Source organism: Callorhinchus milii, unplaced genomic scaffold (genome assembly GCF_018977255.1).
Source record: "Callorhinchus milii isolate IMCB2004 unplaced genomic scaffold, IMCB_Cmil_1.0 Scaffold5, whole genome shotgun sequence".
NCBI classification, from domain to species: domain Eukaryota; kingdom Metazoa; phylum Chordata; class Chondrichthyes; order Chimaeriformes; family Callorhinchidae; genus Callorhinchus; species Callorhinchus milii.
In genome coordinates, this window is record NW_024704746.1 from 29,307,529 (window position 1) to 29,332,669 (window position 25,141).

The 25,141-nt window shown below is 40.6% G+C and overlaps 1 protein-coding gene across 2 annotated transcripts; it reads right to left on the minus strand.

Moving 5' to 3' along the window:
• Positions 1–19,264: 19,264 nt before the first annotated feature.
• LOC103185568 (potassium voltage-gated channel subfamily A member 1) lies at positions 19,265–24,858 on the minus strand. 2 transcript variants are annotated; one of them, XM_042334775.1, is made up of 2 exons: positions 24,479–24,858; positions 19,265–22,534 (listed from the first exon to the last, which is right to left on the minus strand). In XM_042334775.1, exon 2 carries the CDS (start codon positions 22,101–22,103, stop codon positions 20,619–20,621), a length of 1,485 nt encoding a protein of 494 aa, XP_042190709.1. In that variant the 5' UTR covers positions 22,104–22,534; positions 24,479–24,858; the 3' UTR covers positions 19,265–20,618.
• Positions 24,859–25,141: the final 283 nt, after the last annotated feature.

Consider the following 25,141-nt stretch of genomic DNA (forward strand, 5'->3'; position numbering starts at 1 on the left):
CTGTGTTCACTTTCTCGGTGTTCACTGGGATTCACTGACTGTTAGCCTCTGCATCCCTTCGTTTTGTGCTGGTTTTGACTTTAAACATAGAAACTATCCATATTAAGACATTGTGATGTGTCCCTTAGAAATTCCTTCTTGTGGTACGTTTATTCATCCATCCACAAACCCTTCTATTTACACTTCATTTATCTTGCTTGCTACAACAGGCATCTATTATTCTGTCAGAATATCTGAAATTCATGTTTCTTTTATAAATGCAACATCCACAATGTACATGCGTATGCTTTGTTCTATTAATGTTTTACCTTTTTTTTTCAAACCATTCATTTTCTGCCAGACCTTCTGCCACGTCCTCCAAAACAGCTTGGCACGACCCCTCACACATGGTGTCCCATGTCCCGCTTTCTTTCTTTACTGATCCACATCACTGGTCACAGGGCCTCGCCACATTCATCCATCATCGCCCATTTTGTTGCTCTCATTGAGTCGCTTTTGCTTGAGTGCCACACACCACCGTTTATAGAGGGCAAGTCAAAAGTTATTAGCTGACTCGGAAGCATAAATGCTCATTCTTGCAGGTACATCATGATTTACTAGTTTCATCACTAAAGTCAATTGTCTTAACACCTTAACTGTCCTGTGGCACTGAAACATGCTCAGACTCACTCGGTGCTTAGATACGTTGGTGCACTGCAGATTTTTGTAAGGAAAAACGTCAATATGAGAAAGGGTCATGCAGCCTATCCAGATGATTCTAGCCACTTATGTCCATGCACAGAGCTGAATTCAAACCATTTCATAAAAACACATGAACAGCTAGTTCTATATATAGTGGTGCTATACTACAGCCTTTTCTGTGCTGTTACGTTGGTAATCTACCAAGAGCACACAGCTGCGAAAAAGCATACGTGTCAACTCTTATGGATGTTAAATAATGCAGACATCGGGAATATTTATTGCAGAGCAAGGTTATTCTCTGCATTCAGCTGCACATCAAAAAAAATGTATTTATTTCAGCAACTGCAAGTGTGGCAAGTGTTTCAAAGAACAATCTCTTCTGTACTGTCCCTGATTTAGGTGGGAGTGACCTCATCTTTGGGTCCAAAGTTGGTGGGTTCAAGCCTCCACATTGGGACTTGAGTTCCTAGTCTGGGTTGACACTACAGCACAATACTGGGGGAATGCTACACTGTTGGTGAACCACCAAAACATTTACCTTCGCCTACTCAGATTGTACAAGCTAAAATTGCTGAAGTCAGGTTATAACATGAACTAGATTAAACCTGGCAATATTAGAGGTGGTGAGATTTGAAAAATGAGAAATCAAGGTGTTTATTTCAAAATCTTAACATTGAATGTTTCGGTTGTACACTTTCATCATCATTATTAACAAATGGATAATGGTTTTGGCATCAAATATCACTCAACATTTTGCAGGTTATTTTACTGCTTGAAAGATTTGCTATGTGTCAGATCACAAGACATGAGAAGATGCGAATGGAATTGAAGCTGCACAAACTATAGAGCGCATTTATCTACAACCTATTTCTCTGTAAACACAAAAAAAAATAATTCTGTCTTTAGATTTCACGTGTTTTGCAGTATCTTATTTTTTTACAGCACCCTCTCACACTGATAGAGCTAGAACTGTACAGTGGAGTAGAAAATTTGGCCAATTGCCACGATATTCTCTAAAAATGACTCAGTGTTGCAAATAGGGAATACCTTCAGTAACTATAACAATAACAACAAAATATTACATTTGTATAGTGCCTTTCACGTCAGGAGGACGTCCCAAGGCATTGGACTGTCAGGGATTGGGACCCGAGCTGGTGGTTGGGATCAGGAGGGGTTGAGGGCGGGGAGGGGAGGGGTAGAAGGGTGACTCAAGGCACGGTCGAAGAGGAGGGCCTTGTGAACGGCCTTGAAGGAGGCAAAGAGGGGTTGGGGGTGGGGGATGAGGGGGCGATAATATAGGTGTGTAATGGTTGGGGAGCCTGAGGCCTTCAAGCTCTGCGTTATTGTCTTCAGAGGGCAGATTGACAGTCTCCACCAAAACATAAATTATAGCCAATACAACTTCTAGAATGTTCACACGTTGTGTGCAACATTTCAAGAGCAAATAGGAAAGGAAATTAAAAATATGGACATTTTGAAAGTTAATTTTTCAGGGCTTTTTTTTTTACATTAGATACCCTACTTGATATAATGCATTTCATTTGATCCATTTGATCTAACGGCAAATATAGAATGAGAATGTTTTTTCATAAAGCAATCTCTGTAGTAATGAACCTTCTAATATACCCAATGACTGAATAATTACTGCAAACGTAACTAAGGAAATTAATAATTCTCACATATTTATATACTGATATAACAGTAATAATAACATAATAATAATTCTTCGATTTGATATAGTGCCTGCAAACACTGCTATACAGCAGGGTGTACATGTGAACATCTTTAATATATATCACAATATATATGTTGATACTGTAAGGTTCTTGCCAAAATATGGAAGCTGTTGTAAATGTATTATAAATTTCTTTACCAACTATTAAACCAACTACCAATATTATTTCTATCTTCATCAAATTGCACAAAAACAAGAGCCAAACAGTATTATTCTCTATTATGAACCCCCCACCCACCCTTCACCCCCTCCGACTGCCCCGTGAAAATCAAACCAAACCATAATGTTGGTAAAACTGAACCTGGAAAAGGCAAGAATCATTATATTTCACTAAAAAATTCCAACATATTCTGGAATGTATTCCAAGGAAGCAACAAGGAGGTTGGAATAAATTGTAAATAAATAAGAATAATAATGCTCGTGTTTGATTTGGCGCCTTATCATGTTGTTAGGACATCGCAAAGCACTTCGCAGACAAATTGTAAAGTGTATTGACTGCATATCTTGTGGGCAAAACGCAACAGCCAATTGCACACAGCAGTGTCCCACAAACAGTCGTGGATTAAGGTGACCACATTTTTAAAACTGTTCAAATGGTCGGTTGTTAAAATCATCTCAAGAGGGCATTTTGTCATTAATTCATCAAATGAAACAAGTATGCTCAAGGCAATTAAGAAAATTAAAAGGTGAAAAAATGCACTTCACAGAGAAGGGGGTAGGTGATCTTTGGGCTGGGTAGAAGATGATTTAGAAATAGGTCAAAAAAGAGAATAGATGTGCCAAGATACAAATCAAAAGAAGCATTAACAATAGGTTGCTTAGTCATTGAATGCTGTTTGTGGCACACTACTGCACGACAATTGGATGCCATATTTCCCCTACAATTTCAGGAAATTTACTGGACTAAATGAACTGTACTTCAAGGTACTTAAGAGGGATAAGGGAAGAGATTTTTAGAAGCACTTACAATCATTTTACAGATGTCAACAAAGACTGGAGAGGTTCCAACAGACGAGTAAGAGGAAAATATAATTCCTGCATTCATGAAGGGTGAAAAATCAGTTACAGAACCATTAGCTTGACCACAATGATCGAATAACTAATACAATCAATAATCTTAAGAAAATGGAAAAGTACCTACGTGAAATTAGTCTTATGAAATTCAACTAACACAGCTTCACAAGTTTACGAGGTCCATTCAGGTGAAAAGGGAAATTGAACCATGTAAATTATTCCATTGACCAGACTTCAAACACCCATCCTGGCAACCTTTCTCAGTTGTTGATTACTCAGTGCAATCCAGATTGTAACAACTCTCTGAGTAAAAAAAATTCTCCTCGTCTCCCCTCTGGTTCTTTTGCCAATTATCTTAAATCAGTGTCCTCCGGTTACTGTGATTGACACCTATTTAGAAGTTATATATTACTTCTAATGAACATATCAAAATAATTTACTTGAACGTCAGTGTTCTAAGTGGTTACTTGAACTTCTGTGGCACATATTTCTGCCACTGCAAGTAATTCACTGCATCAGCCATGAATTTCTTGAATGAATATACGCAGAGTTATGTTACAGTGACCAAAACTGCACGTGGTATTTCATTTAAGAAATAGTTTGGCACTGTAAAGAGAAGAGTGGATATTCAGGAAGAATCAGATTAAATGGGCTCTAAAATCTTTCTCGAATGAACTTCTTGTCAATGATATCTTGTACCAATGCCTTGCATTGCATTTTGTTTCCATTCAAGGAATAAAATATATGGCTCCATATTCTTATGAATGAAGTGCTGGCAGTTAGTGCATTGCAGGATTTGTCGACTGCACAAAATGTGTGCATTACACTTTTTAAATTGTTTTCCTAAGTCTAGTTTACAGCACAGAAGAAGGTTATTCGGCCCATCGTGTCTCAGCTAGCTCATTCGGGAGATAAATCAGTAAATAGTTTTATACGGTTGTCTCTTCCTCACAGCAGTGGACTGAAATCATGCAGATTTTGGCTCATCAAATGCTTTCACCACCCACACATGACACCATCAGTCTGCCCCTCAAGGATATTTAGATCATTTCCAATATTTCCAAAGTTCCTGCCTGTAAATTGCAAGAGTGGTCTAACTACTGCTTTCACAATAACTGTGCCTTGAATATGCAGGAAAGTACATCTACACACCTCCAACATATCACACGTAACAGTGAACAGTCTTGAAATGTGAAACCAGAGACTGAAAGTTCAACTGCATAGAAATATATTGTGTGAATGTAAAAGTTAACCTTGTGGAACAATTCTAAGTTTCCTTGTTAAGGAATCACATTAGAAATCGCCATCAGGCCATCACTACCTCGAGGTAATCCTTTAAACTTGCCAGCCGCTCTTTTCGAATTGCAATACATATGTTTTGCAAATTTTTGAAAATATACAGTGGGATTCAAGTCAATTTAGAAATGAAACTCTTAAGGGCTATGACCTGAAGTAGCATTTGGATTATACGTGATCTGCTGCTGATAAGTACACAAGACATGTGCCCCAGAGAAGATAGCCATTGTTGTGAGCTGAAAGGTGCTTTTCATATTTAAGTGCTCACTCCATGGCACTTGATGTTCAACCATGCACTTTCTCTGTCCCCAATCCATGTTGCACATCATCCCGTAATAAACACCATCCCACCAAGTAATATAGAACAACTACGTTTCTGAGATGATCTCTGGGAGTTCACTCTCATTGCGGGACAGTAATCCTGGACAGTAGTAAATGCTGAAGAGAATAACACAAGACATACATTTTATTTTTCTTAAATAATACCCTAGTATTTTTTATTTTTTAAATCTATCTTGCCGTTCGCTTGTTTTCTACCGTGCCATGCACTGAAAGAAACTCCAAAAATTCACCGAATGAATACGAAAGAATGTCCGATTGAGCAAGAACAGACCAAACATAAGGAATTAGACCAGACCAAAAGTAAGTAATTCTGTAATTGGCTCTCTGTAACTTGCTACAGCATGCACTAATTATGTGGACAAATGGTCCATTAATAAGACATTCGTTCTCCCTGTGTTCATAATCTATGATTCTTTTTCGTCCTGTCACCTATTAACTCCCGCTCAACCATCTGCTGTCCTGTGACAGATGTCTCTGTGTGATTGACAGCTTAGGGTGAACTCACAAACTGTGATTGGGTGCTTCCGATCAGACCAAACGTAGCAAAGGGCTCTGTAGCCGTAACTTCCTAAAATTGTACAGGAAGGAAGACTCTCCTACTGACACAAATCTTCTAACCTGTTCCTAACCGTGGGATGGGTTTGTGGCAATTATCAAACAGGTGTGATAGAAGATGAACCTAATTACAATATGAAATGTTAATATCCAGCAGATAAACTCCATGGACTACTTGGGCTGAATGGCCTATTTCAGTGCTATAGAAGAGAGAAATTCCACTTGGGTCTAAATTTACTCTATTTTCATAGCATTTCAAAGCCTTAGAATTTTGAAAATTCTTAAATACAGTCAAAAAATACAGTTAAATACACAAAAAATTGTGAAGCTGGCTTTCTGTCAGCTCTTTCAAGCAACTACTGGCTTCTGTGTTAAGACCCGATTCCAAATTTTCCAAATTCTATGCATCATAAAATGCTAAGGAAATAGAGTAAATCTAGACTTAGGTGGAATTTCTCCCCCTAGATTCCATGAAATTCTCCTCTCCGACCTCCTCACTCCCCAATCCACCACCTCCGCTCAACTGGCACCGGCCTCCTGCTCATCTCTAACACCCTCTGCCCCACCATCGGAGGTCACACTTTCAGCCACTACACCCCGAAACTGTGGAACACTCTGACTCGGTCCCTTTGCCTTGCCCTCTCTCTTCCCTTTTTCAAGGTGCAAGTTGTTATCGTTGTAACTCGATCTAAAGCATCAAATGTGTTCTTCAGCACATTCAGCATTTCAGAAAGTTGATTAGGGTGCAGGTTTTGTTAAGAAATCTGTTTATTTCTTAGTTATTTTCAAAGTAAATTGGACTCCTATGAATACACACGAAATACAAGTAGTGAAAGGTGATACAAAAAGACCTGAATGACTAACTGGCCATTTTCTACCTCGTAGTTTAATGAAGAATTAGTGCAAATAACCAGTTGCACTTAATACTTTGAAGCAGATTACATTGTATGCAAAGGTAACCCATCAGATGCTCTTCCACAGTCAATATTTGCAATTTGCAAGCATGGTGGAGTCCTGTAGCTCAGTGGTTACAGCACTCGCCTCACAAGCAAGAGACCTGGGTTTGATTCCCGTCAGGGCGAAACCTTGGACAAGTTTCCTTACTCCACACACCTGATAATAATCCCTCAAGAGAGAAAAAAATAATAATAATAATTTGGTCACTCAATCCACGATTGTTTGTGGGACACTGCTGTGGGCAATTGGCTGCCACGTTTCGCCACAAATATATAGTCAATTCACTTTACAATATATTCTGTGAAGGGCTTTGAGACGTCTAGAAGATATGAAAAGCGCTATCAAAATGCAAGGATTATTATTATTATTATCACCAATTCCACCTGTTTTGCAGCGACTCAGTCACAAATGTGAAATGCAATAAACTCCTAATAACTTGTCCCTGGCTTAACTTATCAACTATAACTTAAGTCACCGTACTATCAATATCCCGGCTGCATTTATTTATGTGTTTATACAAATGCGAATAATGCGTCACTGAGCCCTTTTCCCTGGAGTGACGAATAATCAGGAGTTTACTATATTTGCAAGGGCAAAGTTTGAACTTATCTGATTACGATCCTATGCACTTGACGTGCATGTACTTGACACTTTATGTCCTGAAAATCTGGATGTGCCTCTCCTTTTAGCCAAGTTTTCAAAGCTTGAGTTTAAAAGAATAAACAGTCACTCACTCCAGTGTAGAAAATAATTTGAGAGTTTGTAGGCACAGGCCATATCTAAAATGCAGATAAAATAAATAATACTGATGCTCAGATTACCCATGATAAACACATATTTCTGCACTTAGCAAACACAGCAGAATATCCTCGCAATTATCGGAAGAATATAAGTGTTCTAATGTCTTTGTACCTCAGTGACAGACTGGAACAAAGGTAAACACCGTTCATTTTGAGTTTCATTTTCAGCAGAAAACAAGAAAGCAACTGGCAGCCTCATCTATTGCCATACGTTGTAGAACGAGAGCGTTTTATTCAGCAGTGTAATGCTTTCTACATTGTAAAATATTGAATAACTTGGCAAAAAAATCAAAGCAACCAAGCTGGCTGGCTGTGGCTCCACACCCAAAATTAATTTAGTGCAACTGCTAATTTGCTACAAAAGCAAATTAGCAGCTGTGGTATATATAAAATTATATATATATAATAATCCTTTCAATGCCCTCACAATAATACTAATAATAATCCGCGCATCTGATATAGCACCTTATCACCTCTTCAAGATGTCTCAAATCGCTTCACAGAATATATTGTAAAGTGAATTGACCGTATATTTTGTGGGCGAAACGCGGCAGCCAATTGCTCTGAGCAGTGTCCCACAAGCAGTCGTGGATTGAGTGACCAAATTATTGTTATTATTATTATTTTTCTACACAACTGACGATATGGGATCCTCTGCAACTACCAGGCGAGTATGTTAGTCTGACATCATATACACTGTAATCTGCAGTGTTGCACTGCAGCAATGATCATCAACCAATCTTGCAGACTTTTGTCAGCTTCACAAAACAAAGCTCAGGGCCACAATTTGTTCAAGGCAGAACGGGCAGATTTACAATAAAAAAAACTGTAAGGGGAATTCCTATATTAATTCTGACTTCTTACAAACAAAGATAGTTGTTCTTCCAAATACAGTACAGTGTTTTTCTTATTGGTTTTCTCTTGTTAGCAGAGAAAACAAAAGGTTGCCTTTTTTTGGGAGAAATTGCTACATGTTAATTTGTGAGGTGGTCGTACTGAGTAGCTGATCGATGTCTATGAACGCAATAAATATAAGGAATTAAATGGAAGCAGTGCATAGACTGAATTGCTAATACAGATACTTGTTCAGAATAACATAAGCAGGAATGGTATGAAAATTAATTTGAGACCTCCATCCCCAGCTGTAAACCATTACCAAACCATTATAAGTATTCATTATAAAATGGTTACAACAACAACAAGATTCCATTTATAGAGCGCCTTTCAAGTCGGGAGGACGTCCCAAGGCGCTGTACAGTTGGGTCAGGACCCGAGCAGGGGGGAAATGGTCAGGGTGAGGGGAGGGAAGGGAGGGAGCGAGGAGGGGGAGAGAGTCGAGAGGGGAGCTGAAGGCTCGGTCAAAGAGAAAGGCCTTGAGACCGGCCTTGAAGGAGGAAAGGGAGGAAGCGGCGAAGGCACTGGGGATAGAGTTCCAGAGCCTCGGGGCTGAGAGGCTGAAGGCCCGACCACCGATGGTAGGGCGGTTGGGGCGGGGGATGTGGAGCAGACCAGAGCCAGAGGAACGGAGGGTACGGACAGGTAGGGAGGGGGATAGTAAGTCAGAGAGATAGGAGGGAGCGAGGCCGTGAATGGCCTTGTAGGTGAGGATGAGGATCTTGAATTCAATCCTCTGGGGGATGGGGAGCCAGTGGAGGCGAGCGAGGGTGGGAGTGATGTGGTCGCGGTGTCTGGTGCGGGACAGTACACGAGCTGCAGAGTTCTGAATGACCTGCAGTGTGGAGGGAGGGCCGGGAAGGCCGACGAGGAGAGAGTTCCCATAGTCCAGCCTTGAGGTGATAAAGGCGTGGACCAGGGTTTCAGCCGCGTGAGGGGTGAGGTAGTGCCGTAGTCTGGCGATATTCCGGAGGTGATGGAAGGCGATGCCAGTTGTGCCGTGGATATGAGGGAGAAAGGACAGCTCAGGGTCGAACAGAACACCGAGGTTCCTGACCGGCTTTGAGAGGTGGAGAGTGCAGCCTTGGATGCTGATGCTGTCAGCGCCTGAGGTGCATGTTACACGCATTTATATAATGCCTTCCATATAGGGAGGACATCCTAAGGTGCTTGACAGGCCTGGCATGTCACCCGAGCTGGGGGTGTGAGCCGAGGCTGGGGAGGGGAAAGATGACATGATATATTGATGGACCAGCTTTGCACTAGTTTCATTTTCATCATTTTCACATTAGAGAATTGAATTTTTGCGGAAAATGTGAACTTTTTTAAGAAATGGTTTATAAATCTGGCATCAATGTGCATCATAGTGTTACTTGGGTATACAAAATGAATCATTAAACAATGCAACTATTTAATATTCTACTGAGTAGCTACTTTCAACAATACACACCATTAAGAAGCATTGCAAAAGGAAAACTCCCTTTATATATATTTTTTCTATTTGGATTTTTTTTTAGCTTTTATGCACTTTACACTAAGATATATCACAGGAATGGAATATAGTTTTCCAATTTTTAGGTCAGGTTAAAGAAATAATCTCAAAGGGAGCAAAAACTGTAATTAACACTGGTATATAGATGAAAAATTTAAGAAAGATTCCTATGCCATAAAATAAGCTGTTACAGTTAACATTTACTTTTATGCCTTTTACAATTCTTTCAACAAAAATATCTATATTTGTAAAGTCATTAAGCACACTGAAGATATATATTTGAACTAGATGTTACTTCTGTCGAAAATACAGAGGAACCTGAAAGATAGACTAACGTCAATAAAGAAGATGAATTCTACAATATTCATACTGACAAAACCTTTCCTACATTTTGATGAAAACACAAATGAATGGAGCTCAAAGCAAAGCATTTGATAAGAATGCTTGTGAACTAATAATAATAATGATAATTATTGCATTTGATATAAGGCCTAATCACACAGTTGAGACATCTCAAAGCGCTTCACAAAACATACTGTAAAGTGAATTGACTGTATCTTTTGTGGGAGAAACGTGGCAGCCAATCGCCCACAGCAGTGTCCCACAAACAGTAGCGGATTGAGTGGCCAAGTTTTTTTAAAGAAAAGGGATTATTACCCCAGGAAAGCGATCCACCAATCAACTAACAAGCTGGTTCCTGTTTACTTCTAGGTAAACAGGGGCATGTGGAGTAAAGGAACCAAATCTGGGTCCTCTCACTTGTGAGGCGCTTGCTCTAACCGGAATACTACAGGACTCTAGCGTAAATGCAAGTAACATTTACAATATATCTCACGATTCCATTGCTTCCTCTTAACAAACATACCACCCACTAAACAAAGAAATCTTATGCAATTGTTGCAGCATGGAGAGTTATGTTATTGTAAGGTATTTTGACATCACTCCACTATCTTTCCTCCACTCGGAAAAAAATCCATTTGTTTCCTTCCGTGGTTCACACATGAAATTTGTCCCCAGGAATGCTGCAAGGAAGTCTCCTGCTTTCAACACTCTCAATTTACACAAATGCAAAGGATCTAAATAAAAGTGGTACATAAACCAATATCAAAACATCAAGTTATTATTGGCCCATCAGATCTCACTGTTCCCATTCTATTATCCTCCCTCCAAATCATCAAGGAGTCTTTATAAATGAGTTCAGTGTCTTGACTGCAATCACCTTTTCTATCAATCTGCTCCAGTCATTAGTTACCCTAATGATAAATAAAGGCTTCCTGGTGTTTGTCCTTAAATTGTCCTTTAAAACTCTAAACCTATAGTCTCTTGTTTTACCATCTTGGTGTATCCTGAACTATTGTTCTGGGTTTAGTTTTTCAATGTCATTTAAAATGTTCTACACTTCTTTGAAGTTTCCCCTTGAGATTTCTTCTCAAGACTGAAGATCACTAGCTTGTCTAATTGTTGCTCATAGTGTATTCCTCCAACACTCACCCGCAAAACACTCAGTCAATCCACTTTACAGTATATCCTGAGAAGTGCTTTGAGATGTCTCGACAATGTAATAAAGTGCTGTATCAAATGCAAGGATTAATATTATTATCATTATTATAAATAGAAATGTCTGCAAAGAAATGGATCACTGTATCTGTGTCGCTGCTACCTTTTCTCTAAATTCCCTTTTTTTCCAAATTAATTCAATTTTCTACTTCTATCGCCATAATTCCTTAATATTTGTACTGAACAGGTGCTTATCTAACTAACTTTTGAACACTTGTGTTAACCCAATCCCAATGGAAACTAGTTGTAGTCTCTCCTCTATATTTTTCTGTTATAGGGTTGATAATGTAATATTTTTTTAATTTGCTATGATCAATGCACATTGCTCCAGAAGAAATGAATATGTTACAGAAGTGCCAATTTGTTTGATGAAATAGGTTTAAAATCTATTAAAGCTTTAACCCACTAAATAACTTGAATTCCATATGGTCAGTAAAGAGAATAAACTGATTTAGCATTTAGTTGGGTATTTAAAGGTGAATTAATCCAGAGTTGTTTAGTCTGATAGATTATATTGTCTACTAATCCATCTGCATTCACAATTTTTTTTTACTGTTTCTGAATCCACAAACAACATCTGTGTCTGTCATCTGAATGGATCCTCTGTACCAATCCAGTGTCTCTCGCACGTTTCTATGATTGTGGGATCTGGGCATAACATCTGTGTCATCTGAAATTTCTATCAGTTGTCAAATATTTTAGCTATTAAAAGCATTCTCTATTTCAGCCTTTGCTAAAATTAGAAGCGGTAGAAGCTAACTGTCTCCTTAAATGTCAGGTCTGCACAATTTTACAATCCATGACCTACCTTAAGACATTCTTTTATTTCTGCATCACCACCTCTTAACATTGGTAGAAATTGTATTAGTTGTGAAATTGCAATATTTGTGACCCTTTCTGTCATTGAAAGAATGTTTAATAATAAATGCTAATAATGCTTCCATTTGATATTGCATTTTTCAAATCGAGAGAATATCTCAAAGTGCTCCATGGGATTTACTGTAAAGTGACTGTGTAAATTGCGGACAATTTGTACACAGCGAACAGCCATGAAGTAAATGATCAAATCTAAGTACAGTAAATCAGTTTCTTCACTTAGCTGATCAGTAATCGAAGAAACTGCCTCAACACTATTCTTCAGTACCGTTAGAATGGTGGAAAGTACACAAAACTTTCATAATAGGTTATGTTGGAACATTTATTTCATGTCAAACACAAACCTGATACACACAAACAGCAACTAATAGGGTCACAAGTTGATTGCATTGTGAGGCACACCTGAGCTTTGAGCATAAACATTCTTTGTCATCATTACATTTTTTTAAAAAGACTATTTATAATTTTCTCCCTTCTCTTCTGAAAACAGCTGAAGTTCCCTTTCTGCTACAAGGATACCAGTTACCACTCAACCAAGATCTCCTAATGAGCATTATTCATGTTCATTATTATTATTAATAATACTATTATTATTCACATCATTATTCATGTCCTTCAGATGAGATTTTAAACCAAAGTCCTGCCTGCCTATCCAGATGTATGTTAAAGATCTCATGGCACTATCCAAAAAGAGAATTAAGTTTGCCTCAGTGTCCTGGCCAACAATCCTCCAAATAAAATTGGTCATTCACTTCAATACTTGTTTGTGGGACAATGTTGTGCGCAAATTGGTATTTGTTTGTGTATAAATACCACATTCACTACACTTTACAGTAAATCCTGTGAATCGCTTTCAGATATCCCATAATAAGGCACAAAATCAAACCCAAGGATGATGATAATTGCCACATGTGAGCCTTGACAACGCTCTCTCGAAACACCTTAGCTAAGACAAATCCTGTTTTCTCCCAATGTCATCATAGACAGATTGTTCCAGCAACATTGCCTGAACAGCAATCTAAACGAAGGAACCACAGGTTTTTTTGACCTTGCTAAGTCAAAGCATTGAGGTTAATTGCACCACCTCAACTGCCAGCACAGACTGAGAGTGAAACCTGGGACCTCTCTGTTCTGGTATGACTCAGATACTCATTGGATTAGTTTGCTGATTCATCAGGTAGTTTTAGTTACAATTTCTTCTGCTCTTTTGTTCTTTCTTTTAAAAAAATGTACTAGGTGGGCAGATATAGATAGCAACCTGGCATCTGGTGGCTGTCAGAAGTATGATTGTGTTGCAGTCATTACACAAGATTTTTCAATCCAGTTATGTGGGACATTTAGTTCAATCATCCTGATGAAGTGTGCTCTGCAGGGGATAAAATGGATTGATCTTCTACAGAAGTGGCGAGGACTTAAATGACAGAGGGTAAGGAAAGAAACTGCCATCAAAAGAGACTTGGCAAGGGGAGGCAATCAGCTGATGACAGGCAGATGGGCGTTTCAAATTTAATGCTAGTTATCATTTTAAAACATTCTGGTAGCAATTTTATAATAGTCCTTGCATAATGGGAGTTGGGTCTTGATATGGCGCCTTAGCACGTCTTCGAGACGTCTCAAAGCACTTCACAGAATATACTGTAAAGAGAATTGACTGTATACTTTTGCGAGCAAAATTTTAGACACTATTCGGATTTGGAGAAAATTATCATCTGGCTACATAAAGGGGAAATTGGGAGAGGGCGACAGGAATGAATGTTATGGAACCTGAACACATGTGTGACTGATTTGCACTGAATGCAACTATAGGCATCTTGTGCTGGAGCATTGGGGAAAAGTCATGTTAAAATGCTTTATCTCCCATTCCACGTAGCAAATGTAGGATACAAATTCCTGAATAGCCGAGCAAACCTATAAAATGTGTGTCTATCATGGTGGAAGGAAAGGGGGCTTGACAGTGTTCATAATATTTTGCTGTTTGCCTAAATGTACCATTATAAATGATTCTGTCAACAGAAAATTAAAATTATTCTTTTTTTGTGATTTTTTATAAGGTTTTTCTGCACTAATCTTGTCAATTTTTTGCCACAGCACTAATAGCACTTACATATCAAGACCCAACTCCCATTATGAACAAGAATATATTATATGATGATTTTTTCCCCCTTCATTTTGCTTTCCTCAACACATAACTGGTATAATGCAGAAACGCAACTTAGTGCCATCACAGAAAAAAAAACACCCCAGGCCACAGGTCTATTATCAGTTTACAAGTATTTAATAATTTACTAAATGAAGGCCATTAAAAACAGACTGCAGTCAGCTATCTGCAATGTAACAAGTCACTGACATCGATGCATTCGATTATCCCCACAAGAAAATGCAGTAATGAGAATCGCAGAGAATTCTCACCAAAAAGCAGCCTATGCTATCCTTTCTGCAGCTATGAACTGGCCAATAGGGCTTGACTTATCCCCAATGCCACAACATCCCAGAAGAGTCATACAATCAAATAAATATTATTCAAATACGAATCACAAAAATATTTTTTTTAAATGTATGTGTAATAGATTCATGCAGCACATGTAATCAGCTGTACATTGCCATTTTGCGCTGGCAATCCCAAAGCCTGAACTTAGTGTTATTATATCACATTATATTATATTTCAGATTTCAGTTAATGTATAAAAACAATAATTCATACCTGTGAAATATGCTTATACTGCATGCATATCACCAGCCAACACTAAACAGAATATCATGCACCTATATAAAAAAATAAACAGAACAAGCTCTGGGATTGTTAAATATGGTGTTGTTTCATTTACACGAAAGAGCATCCAACTCACTCAAGGTATGGGTGTTTGCATCATATCTGGCTGGCCGTAGTGCACTATGCTTACCATACAATGCATCACTTAATATTATATCTATTTGATTTAACTCAATTTTCCAAGATATAGTCAATAGAAAAAAAAACATCTGAGTTGGCCTAAAAGTTATTTTGTTTAGAGATCACAAATACACAAAGAAAAATATTTTACGTCGCTTGGGCAGCAACTGCATGACAGTAATTCCAGTCAATATGAGTTAGGAACAGGAGTAGGCCATTCATCCCCTCGAGCCTGTTCCGCCATTCATAGCTGATCTGTACCTCAACACCAATTACCTGCCTTTGCCCCATATCCCTCGATACCTTTAACTGACAAAAATCTATCCACCTCAGTTTTGAAAAATTGAATGAATTCACCATCACTGCCTTTTGGGGGAGAGAGTTCCAGATTTCCAGTAACCCTTTGGGTGATAAAATGCTTCCTGATTTTCACTCCTAAATGGCTTAGCTCTAATTTTAAGATTACGTCCTTCTTGTTCTGGATTCCCCCACCAGAAGAAATAGTTTCTCTGCAGCTGCCCTATCGAATCCCTTCACTATTTGAAAAACCTCAATCAGAAGCTCTCTTAACCTTTGACATTCAAGGGAATAGTTTGATGTAGCTTTATACATGAATGATTTTAGTGTGTTCCAACAATAGATCACTAAAATGTTTTATACCTGATACTGATTTCAGAAGTTTGAAAATAACCAGTCTGGACATATCTGAATCAGAGCTTGGAGATTCATCTTTAATTTGTTATTAAATATAAGGGGAAGATAAAGTGTTTGATACATTGAATAGAATTCATCGGGCAGGAAAATATGCTTTTAAATAACAAATATTTTTATAAAACAAAAATATAGGCATGTTTATGACAGTAAACAGGCATAACGTATAAATAATTAGTTGGAAGACTGAAACGGTGTATGCCAAACGAGTAGGGATGTCACAATGTGATTTCTGATAACAAAATGCTTCAATTTCACTGCGTTGCGATAGTGCAAGAATCTGAACGGAATCATTCTAATTAATGCTGACATTTCTCAAGAATCATGATTTGTCTACGTTATTAGGAGATTGTCTTTTTTGTCCAGTGTCCACAACTACATTCCCCGTGAGCTTATCATAACTTCAAATGTTATTATGCTTACAATTATCCGAGGGGGGGGATAATCAGATATTTACATGAATTTACATATTGCAATATGTTGTCATAGTATCATGACATCCCTAAAAGGGAAATAAACAAGCCTGTTAACGTGAGCTTTTACAAAACAAAAACTCTATTAAATGACTGTAATCATAATAATAATTATAATAATATGGCCATTCAAACGTAAATGTCCTGGACCTGATAGTATACCGGTTGCAGAGCCTCTTTTCACCTTTAAGATCAATATACCAGTTAAGGCAATTTGTGCTGAATTTTAAAGTGCATTTTTTTAATGTTTATTAAAGGTTACTTCTGACAGCACTCGAGAATAAGATTTTTTTCTATTTCGTGAAGCCAAAGTGTGGTGCTAACCATTGTGGCAGCCACAAATAAAGTGCATTGTCGCAAGATGTAGCATCAACTTCCACCTTAACTTATCCTTAGCTTAAGAATCTACTGCACCCGCCAAAGCCAATTCTGTGCAGTACCTTTAACTGAAGTGAATCAAACCTAACGTCATTAAAACATGGGTTGTTTTGGTCACATCCTCATATTTCAAAAGCATCAAGAGTGCAGACTAAAACTACGAGAATATAATTTATGTGTAACGATATTTAAAAATAGACCTCCATCACTTAATTCTGAGCTGAAATAGAATTGTGCTCTTCAGTGATGTGTTGTGCTCTACATTGTATGCATAATCTGACCTCCCATTTCTTCTCAGTGTTTATTTCTAGATCAAATGCACTTATATTCTACCTCAGAAACAAATGATAGAGAGGTCCTCTTTGTGACGATATTGCTTTGATGCATTGTGTTCAGAGCAAACCACTTTAAACTGGGCACAGCCATTTTACAAACCACTGCACCAAGACAGCCATTCTTGGTGTATTGAATTGTTAATTCCTCCCCCACTACAAGCATTTTAATGGTTGCGTTAAAAAGAGGCTCTGTCAGTATTCTGTTTACAAACAGCCATCTTGTGTGTGTACATTCAGGCCTTTCTATAACATGTTTGCCTAGCCAGTGCAGGATTAGGAATATCTACCAAAACTGTTTTTAATCCGAAATACATGCCTATATTACATTAGATTTCCTCCATATCTCAGATCTTTTAGTTCAGCCGAAATGGTTTATAAATAAACATCTTAAGTACTGTATCATCGGTACCCTAACCCATCCACTTGATTTTCAGAACCTTTCTTATCAAAAAGCTGCATGCAGTACGCAGTCACATGCAGCTAAAGGCTAACTTAAAGCGCATTTCCCCAATAACTAGTAACTCAATTGACAAAATAAACATGACCTGCCAGAAGCTACATAGAATTATCAAAGCAGTCCTGCAGCATTGGATCATTTATTGCTGTTTATTGAGTGCAGTATTCAAGTCATTTAACACAGGGGAAAGTTTTCTCCTACCTCAAAGTTTATGTGATGTAGAAGTGTCAGGACAACCAGGTTATGGGCGATTTACATATTCTACATGAAGAAGTTAATGCCCTGTTGTCAACAGCAATTGCAGTTCATCAAGTCATTCAAAATTCCTTCATATCACTTTCATTTTTTTTACTCTCAGTTAACTCAGTTTATACGTAATGGTTGTAATTGCATCCTTCGTGAAATCGCTTTCACTTGCATACCTCAAGCTTGAAGGATATTTCAAATTATTGTTCCGTGCCTTAATTTCCTTCCTTCCAAGATTTAATCAGGTCTTGCTGTTTCTCACTCAGTCTGTATTATCCTGCGATTGGGAATCTGTCTCTTGCGAGCGATGCAGATTGAACTGTATACCGTTGTCTGAAGACTTCTCGTGATATCATTACAAAAATTTAGTTCTTGTTGTTTCTCCAGGTCTTCGAGAAATTGTCATGCAGGTTTCCAAATATTAATACGATAGTCCCTCACTTTGAGATATGATGTTTTTGAGAGCTTCTGGTCTTAACTGTCATGATGGAATGAGCTGTGACAATTCTCTCTAGAATGACGCTAAGGAGGACAGTGACTAGCTAAACAAGAGAGGTTGGCAACATAGATATATAGATATATATATGTAGAGTATATATATAGCACTGATTTTGACTTGCAGGTGTGGCTCCAGAATAGAAGATAGTAAAGAATATTCAGGAAGAACCTGCATTTAAAAAGTTGTTTGTGTGCACTTGAAGTTGCCAAAAACAAAAAGATAATTCCTCAGTCTGGAGCCACGCAATAAAACAGTCCTTGCTTTTCCATCAATCTGAACTGAGGTAGTCTGCCATGAAACTCCTTTCTTCTTAAAATATTTTTGGTATGTTGTAGCTTATGCGGGTAGACACAATGAGATGAAGTTGACATTCTTCTGTGGTATTTGAAGTTTTTGAAGATCAGGGTAGGTCTGTGTATTCGCTTTCAGGTTCTGAACACTGACTTTCAGCACCTTGGGATGTCCTCCCAACGTGAAAGGTGCTGTATGGATGCAATGTTTTCTGTTGTTGTTTAGTGTGTTGCTTTTGTTTTCAAATCAATACGATGGAGAGGGGGGAAACCATCAAAGATTATTTATCAGGCATCTCTTGCTCAATTGTAATGTCCAGTTGCTAAGGTATTTTTGCATTCTTCACTTCCTACATCTCTCACCAGCTGGTTTAAATACTGTCATTTTCAGAACTGTGTTGTACAAACATCTGGTCTATATTTTCCACCCTTGTGTTGCCAAGACAACTGTCCATTGGCCCTAGCATCTGAAACATTTGCCAGACTCTTTGGATAGAAATTAGATGGTACATTTCATTGTGTTGCAGATTAAGAGGATTTCTCTGGATGCCAGCTCACAACAATTCTTTGTACATGCAGGCACTTCCATCACTCTGGGCTATTAAGGGTTTAAAAGGCACTAGCAACTATCTCATTTGCTGAGTTTCTGCAATAAAGTATAGGGAAGCTCAAAAACAAATGTTCTTATCTCAATCAGGAACTGATTAGGAAACTAACTGCAATTGAAATGCGTCCTTTACACATATTTTACATTTACATTCTGCTAAAATGCACCAAAGTCATGCTTTTTTTTTTAAAATCACTGAATAATTCTTTTTTTAATTTAGGTAGAACCGTATGTAAGTATATACATTCTCTAACCTGTTTTCCTTTGATTCAGAGATTTATTTCCCCAGAAGTAATTAGGATATGTTATATCATATTTTGAACAATGTGAGGACATGAACCAACTCATTTCCCTGAAATTCTGCAGGAAAATCATCAGGTCCCTCAATGTCCTTCTATATTTATAATTCAACCTTTTTTTCCCCAAAGCTCAAGTCATGCATACGTTATACTGGGTTACATATTACCTATCCCAAATAGGCCATAATGCTAAATAGTTAAACATGCTATGATTTTCTAAAATTATCCTACCCCATTACAAGTTAACAATCGGGAACATGAGTGCTTGTAAATAATAAATTACATGATAAATAATGACTGCACTTTTGGTGAAAGGAAACAAGTTTCAAGTAAATTGAATTTAAACCCAAACAAATATTTTTTCCTTTTTTTTATATATAAGTAATGTTCCAGTCATGCCACGACAAAAGTTAATAATGGATAAAAGTGAATAACACCAGGACATGCTACTATTTTTAGGTTGGAGATTTTTTTTTTGCATTATGCTGTTTTGCAACAAATCGGGGACAGATAATCTTACATCCAGTCTTGGAAGCATACGAATTATTAACAATCTTGCACCATTGCGGCATTGCAGGTGTTTTCCAAAGATTCATTGTTACATCATAAATTTGAGGCAAAAAAATTCAGTCTCTTGTGTGGGGTTCTTTTTTTGTGTAGATGGAGGTCGGTGATTTGATGCGATCTTCTGTCGATGCAAAGCCATCAATCACATCATCCTTCAAAACTCGAAAAAATATTCTTCAGTGAGTGAATCGATCGCTGCAGATGCTTGCATGTTCTCACCAGAACTTAGAAATCGGATGCGTTTGTATAATGGTCCCCTTGTGCATCTTGCAGAATCGTACCTTTTAACACATGCATTGCTGTTGGTAAATGAGCTGAATTGGGTTGTCTTTTCAAGACAGACGAGCAGCAGAATAAGTCAACAAGGGTTCGAGGAGAATGAATGTAAGTGCTCACGTAAACGTATCTGTAAAGATTTCCTTTTTTTTGTTTTTTTTTGTTAACCCCAGTTAGGGGGAGAGAGAAAGCCATTTAAAAAATAAATGAAAAATATACCTTTCACGTATTTCTGAAAGCTTATTTCACTGAGCATAACTGCAATGCATCAATGCATTTACGAGGTAAACAAAGCAATACAAGGATTGATTAGTGCAGTATCTACAATGTGTGACCCTATCACTTCATTCAGTCCAGGGTTTTTTTGTATTATTATTTTTTTCTTCCCTCTTTAAACATCTGTCAGCAGCTTGTTTTTATTCACACAGTTTTGGTTTGCTACAGTCCACTCGCCAGTTCTAAGATTGGCTTCTCTGAAGTTGTCTATGCTGTTTTTCATGTCTTCCGCGATCTCCATGTACTCGGATTTGCTGATGGTGGTGGAGCTGTGGCTTCTCACGTCGCTCTCTGAAGCGATGTTGGGGCAACTAACGTGCAGGTACTGAGCCTGTTCCTCCCCTTCGGTCTCTCTATGGTAGAAGTAGTTAAAGTTAGAGACGATGACAGGCACAGGGAGGGCAATGGTCAACACCCCAGCGATGGCACACAGTGACCCCACGATTTTACCCCCGATGGTGACGGGGTACATGTCGCCATAGCCCACAGTGGTCATGGACACGACAGCCCACCAGAAAGCATCTGGGATGCTGGTGAACAAGGAATCGGGGTCGTCAGCTTCAGCGAAGAACACGGCGCTGGAGAACAAGATGACTCCAATGAAGAGGAAAAATATAAGCAGTCCCAACTCTCTCATGCTGGCTTTGAGAGTCTGCCCTAGAATCTGCAGGCCCTTGGAGTGCCTGGACAGCTTGAAAATCCTGAACACCCGAACCAGCCGAATGACCCTTAGGATGGCCAAAGAGGTGGCTTGCTCCCCACTCTTATTCTCCTCCCCTTTTTCATCAGCCAGTTCGGTGCCCAAGGTGATGAAATAGGGGATGATGGCCACGATGTCAATGAAGTTCATGATGTTCTTGAAGAACTCCGCTTTGCTGGGACAGGCGAAAAACCTGACGATCAGCTCAAAGGAGAACCAGATGATGCAGAGGGTCTCCACGATGAAGAAGGGATCGGTGAGGATGTTCTGCTTGTAAATAGTCGTGACGTTGCCAATGGTCACTGTCCTACTCGCAACATCCTTGTCATCCTTCAACTCTGGCAGGGTTTCCAAGCAAAAGATAACGATGGAGATCAAAATGACCATGACCGAGACTATGGCAATGCCCCTGGCTGGTCCAGAACTCTCGGGATGCTCGAATAAGAGCCAGACTTGACGTTGGTACTCATTCTCTGGCAATGGGCGTTCCTCCTCTTTGATAAAGCCTTCATCCTCGCGGAACTTCTCCATTGCCTCTTCCCCCAGCTCGTAAAATTTGATCTCCTCCGAGAACATGTCCAGGGGCACGTTGACGGGTCTCCTTAGCCGGCCACCTGACTGGTAATAGTAGAGGATGGCGTCGAAGCTGGGGCGGTTGCGGTCGAAGAAGTACTCGTTTCGCAAGGGGTCGAAATAGCGCATTCTCTTCTTGGGGTTGCCCAGCATGGTGTTGGGGAACTGGGACAGGGTCTTGAGCTGGGTCTCGAACCGCAGCCCCGAGATGTTGATGACCACCCGCTCACAACACTCGTGGTCCTCATGGTCGGGTTGGTAACTGTCTTGAGGGTGTCCAGGCAAGGCGGAGGCTTCATCTATGTTGTCGCCTGCTAAAACAGTCATCCTGGCAAACCTTCTCTTCGCTGCTGCTGTTGTTTTATGCTTGTACCTCGGTGGGTTTTAGTCTTTCGAGCAGTTGAGATGTTTTAATCTATCAGATCCAGGGATGGTTGGTTCCCCTCGATGGGGCATTCGGAAGCAGGGCTTTGAGTTTGTTGTTGCTGATATCACTTTAACGTCTCGCTTTTGGTTTTCCCGCTGACTCCAGCATTGCTGTCTTGCTTTCCGATGTGTGTGTGTGTCTCTCTCTCTCTCTTGCTCTCTCTGTCTGGCTCTCAATTAAAATGGATCGAAGTGGTGGAGTGGTGTGATGTTGCCAACTCAGCGATTTTTTTTTTTTTTAAATTATAGAACGCCTTTTAACTTCAGGAGATCAAGGTAGTAGACCCCAAGATGCACACACAGTAGAGTAGATGGATGCTGCAGAATAGGAACTTTACACACAAACACACACACACAAACACACACACAAAAAAAAACTTAGGTTCAGATTAACATGCAAAAGAATTGTACTGTTAGCCTGGCTCAGTCCTGTACTAGCCTGGCTCAGACCTGTACTAGCCTGGCTCAGTCCTGTACTATCCTGGCTCAGACCTGTACTAGCCTGGCTCAGACCTGTACTAGCCTGGCTCAGTCCTGTACTAGCCTGGCTCAGTCCTGTACTAGCCTGGCTCAGACCTGTACTAGCCTGGCTCAGACCTGTACTAGCCTGGCTCAAGTATTGCATTAGCCTGTTTCAGTACTGTACTAGCCTGACTCAAGTACTGTACGAGCCTGGCTCAGTCCCATACTAGCCGGCTCAGCCCTGTACTAGCCTGGCTCAGTCCTGTGCTGTGTTAGCCTGGCTCAGTCCTGTACGAGCCTGTACACTCCTGGCTCAAGTACTGCACTAGCCTGGCTCAGTCCTGTACTAGCTTGGCTCAGTCATGTACTAGCCTGGCTCAGACCTGTGCTGTGTTAGCCTGGCTCAGTCCTGTACTAGCCTGTACACTCCTGGCTCAAGTACTGCACTAGCCTGGCTCAGTCCTGTACTAGCTGGCTCAGTCCTGTACTAGCTTGGCTCAGTCCTGTACTAGCCTGGCTCAGACCTGTGTTAGCCTGGCTCAGTCCTGTACTGCATTAACCTGTCTCATTCCTGTACTGTGTTAGCCTGGCTCAGTCATGTACTGTGTTAGCCTGGTTCAGTCCTGTACTGTGTTAGCCTGGCTCAGTCATGTGTTGCGTTAGCCTGGCTCAGTCATGTGTTGCGTTAGCCTGGCTCAGTCATGTACTGCGTTAGCCTGGCTCAGCCATGTACTGCGTTAGCCTGGCTCAGTCATGTACTGCGTTAGCCTGGCTCAGTCATGTACTGCGTTAGCCTGGCTCAGTCATGTACTGCGTTAGCCTGGCTCAGTCCTGTACTGCGTTAGCCTGGCTCAGTTCTACACTGTGTTAGCCTGGTCAGTCCTGTACTGCGTTAGCCTGGCTCAGTCCTGTACTGTGTTAGCCTGGCTCAGCCCTGTGTTAGCCTGGCTCAGCCCTGTGTTAGCCTGGCTCAGCCCTGTGTTAGCCTGGCTCAGCCCTGGGTGAGCCTGGCTCAGACAGGATGGGATGCTGATGTGTCAGTGTGTGTCAGTGTGTGTTTGCTCGACATGTTATGCTCAAATCCTCCTCTCTATGTACTGCAGAAATATCCATTCGGGTGAACCCGCGGCGGTGTTACTGGAGGGGGGACCAGAGGTGGGGGACGAAATGCAGAAAACCCCTCAGAGCTGAATGAGGAGAGGGAGAGGGAGAGAGAGAGAGGGGAGAGAGAGAGAGAGGGAGAGAGAGAGAGAGAGAGAGAGAGGGGGAGAGGGGGAGGGGGAGAGGGAGAGGGGGAGAGGGGGAGAGAGAGGGGGGGAGAGGGAGAGGAGAGGGGGAGAGGGAGAGAGAGAGGGGGAGAGAGAGGGAGGGAGAGAGAGGGAGAGAGGGAGGGGGAGAGGGAGGAGAGAGGGAGAGAGGGAGAGAGAGAGGGGAGAGGGGAGAGGAGAGGGGGAGAGAGGGGAGAGAGGGAGGGGGAGGGAGAGAGAGAGGGGGAGAGAGAGGAGAGGGAGGGAGAGGGGAGATGGAGAGGAAGGGGAGAGGGAGAGAGGGAGGGAGAGGGAGGGAGAGGGGAGAGGAGAGAGAGGGGAGAGAGGGAGGGGGAGAGAGGGGGAGAGGGAGAGAGAGAGGGAGAGAGAGGGGGAGAGGGAGAGAGGGAGGGGGAGAGGGAGAGAGAGAGGGGGAGAAGGGAGGAGAGAGGGGGAGAGGGAGAGAGAGAGGGGGAGAGGGAGAGAGAGAGAGGGGGAGAGGGAGAGAGAGAGAGGGAGGGGGAGAGGGAGGGAGAGAGAAGGAGAGGAGAAAGGAGAGCAACTTACCTGATAAGAGAGCTTCAGCACTGCAGGAATGCATCCAGACTCACAGTCATGGCAAAGCTATCTTCTCTGCTTTCTTCTACCTCTCTTTCTCTCTCTCCCTCTCTCTCTCTCCCCCTCTCTCTCTCCTTAATATGGATATCGAATTACAGCTTTTGTGTATCAGAGATCTGCTGAAATATTAATAGACTATATTACACCGCCCTGACACTGTGCACAAGCCATCCCTTCCTGACATCGGTCTGCAGCAGAAGAAGGCAGAAAACTGGGTAAAACACTGGAGGGTTTTGCTTTTTTTTTTGTCATTACAACATAACAATATGCAGGGAGAAAAAAATCTAAATGTGCATGTGTATGATATTGCATTAAAGCTACATGGTCTGCCTGGGAGGAGAGGAAAGGGGGGGTGGGGGGGTGGTGGGGGTGTGGGGGAGAACCTAATCCTTACTGGTACATCATCCTTGCCCCCTTTGAGAAGGATGGATGCATCATGTGGTGCAATGTGGAAGGACTTGAATACATTAACCAGCCAAGCTGACTGCTCATTCCTTTAGCATTGCAGTGATCAGCACACACCAGAGAGAGAGAGAAAAACAAGAGAGAGCTAATGCTCTGCAGAGTGCAGCTCAAGGCAATGCAGTGTCCACCCCCCCACCACCACCACCA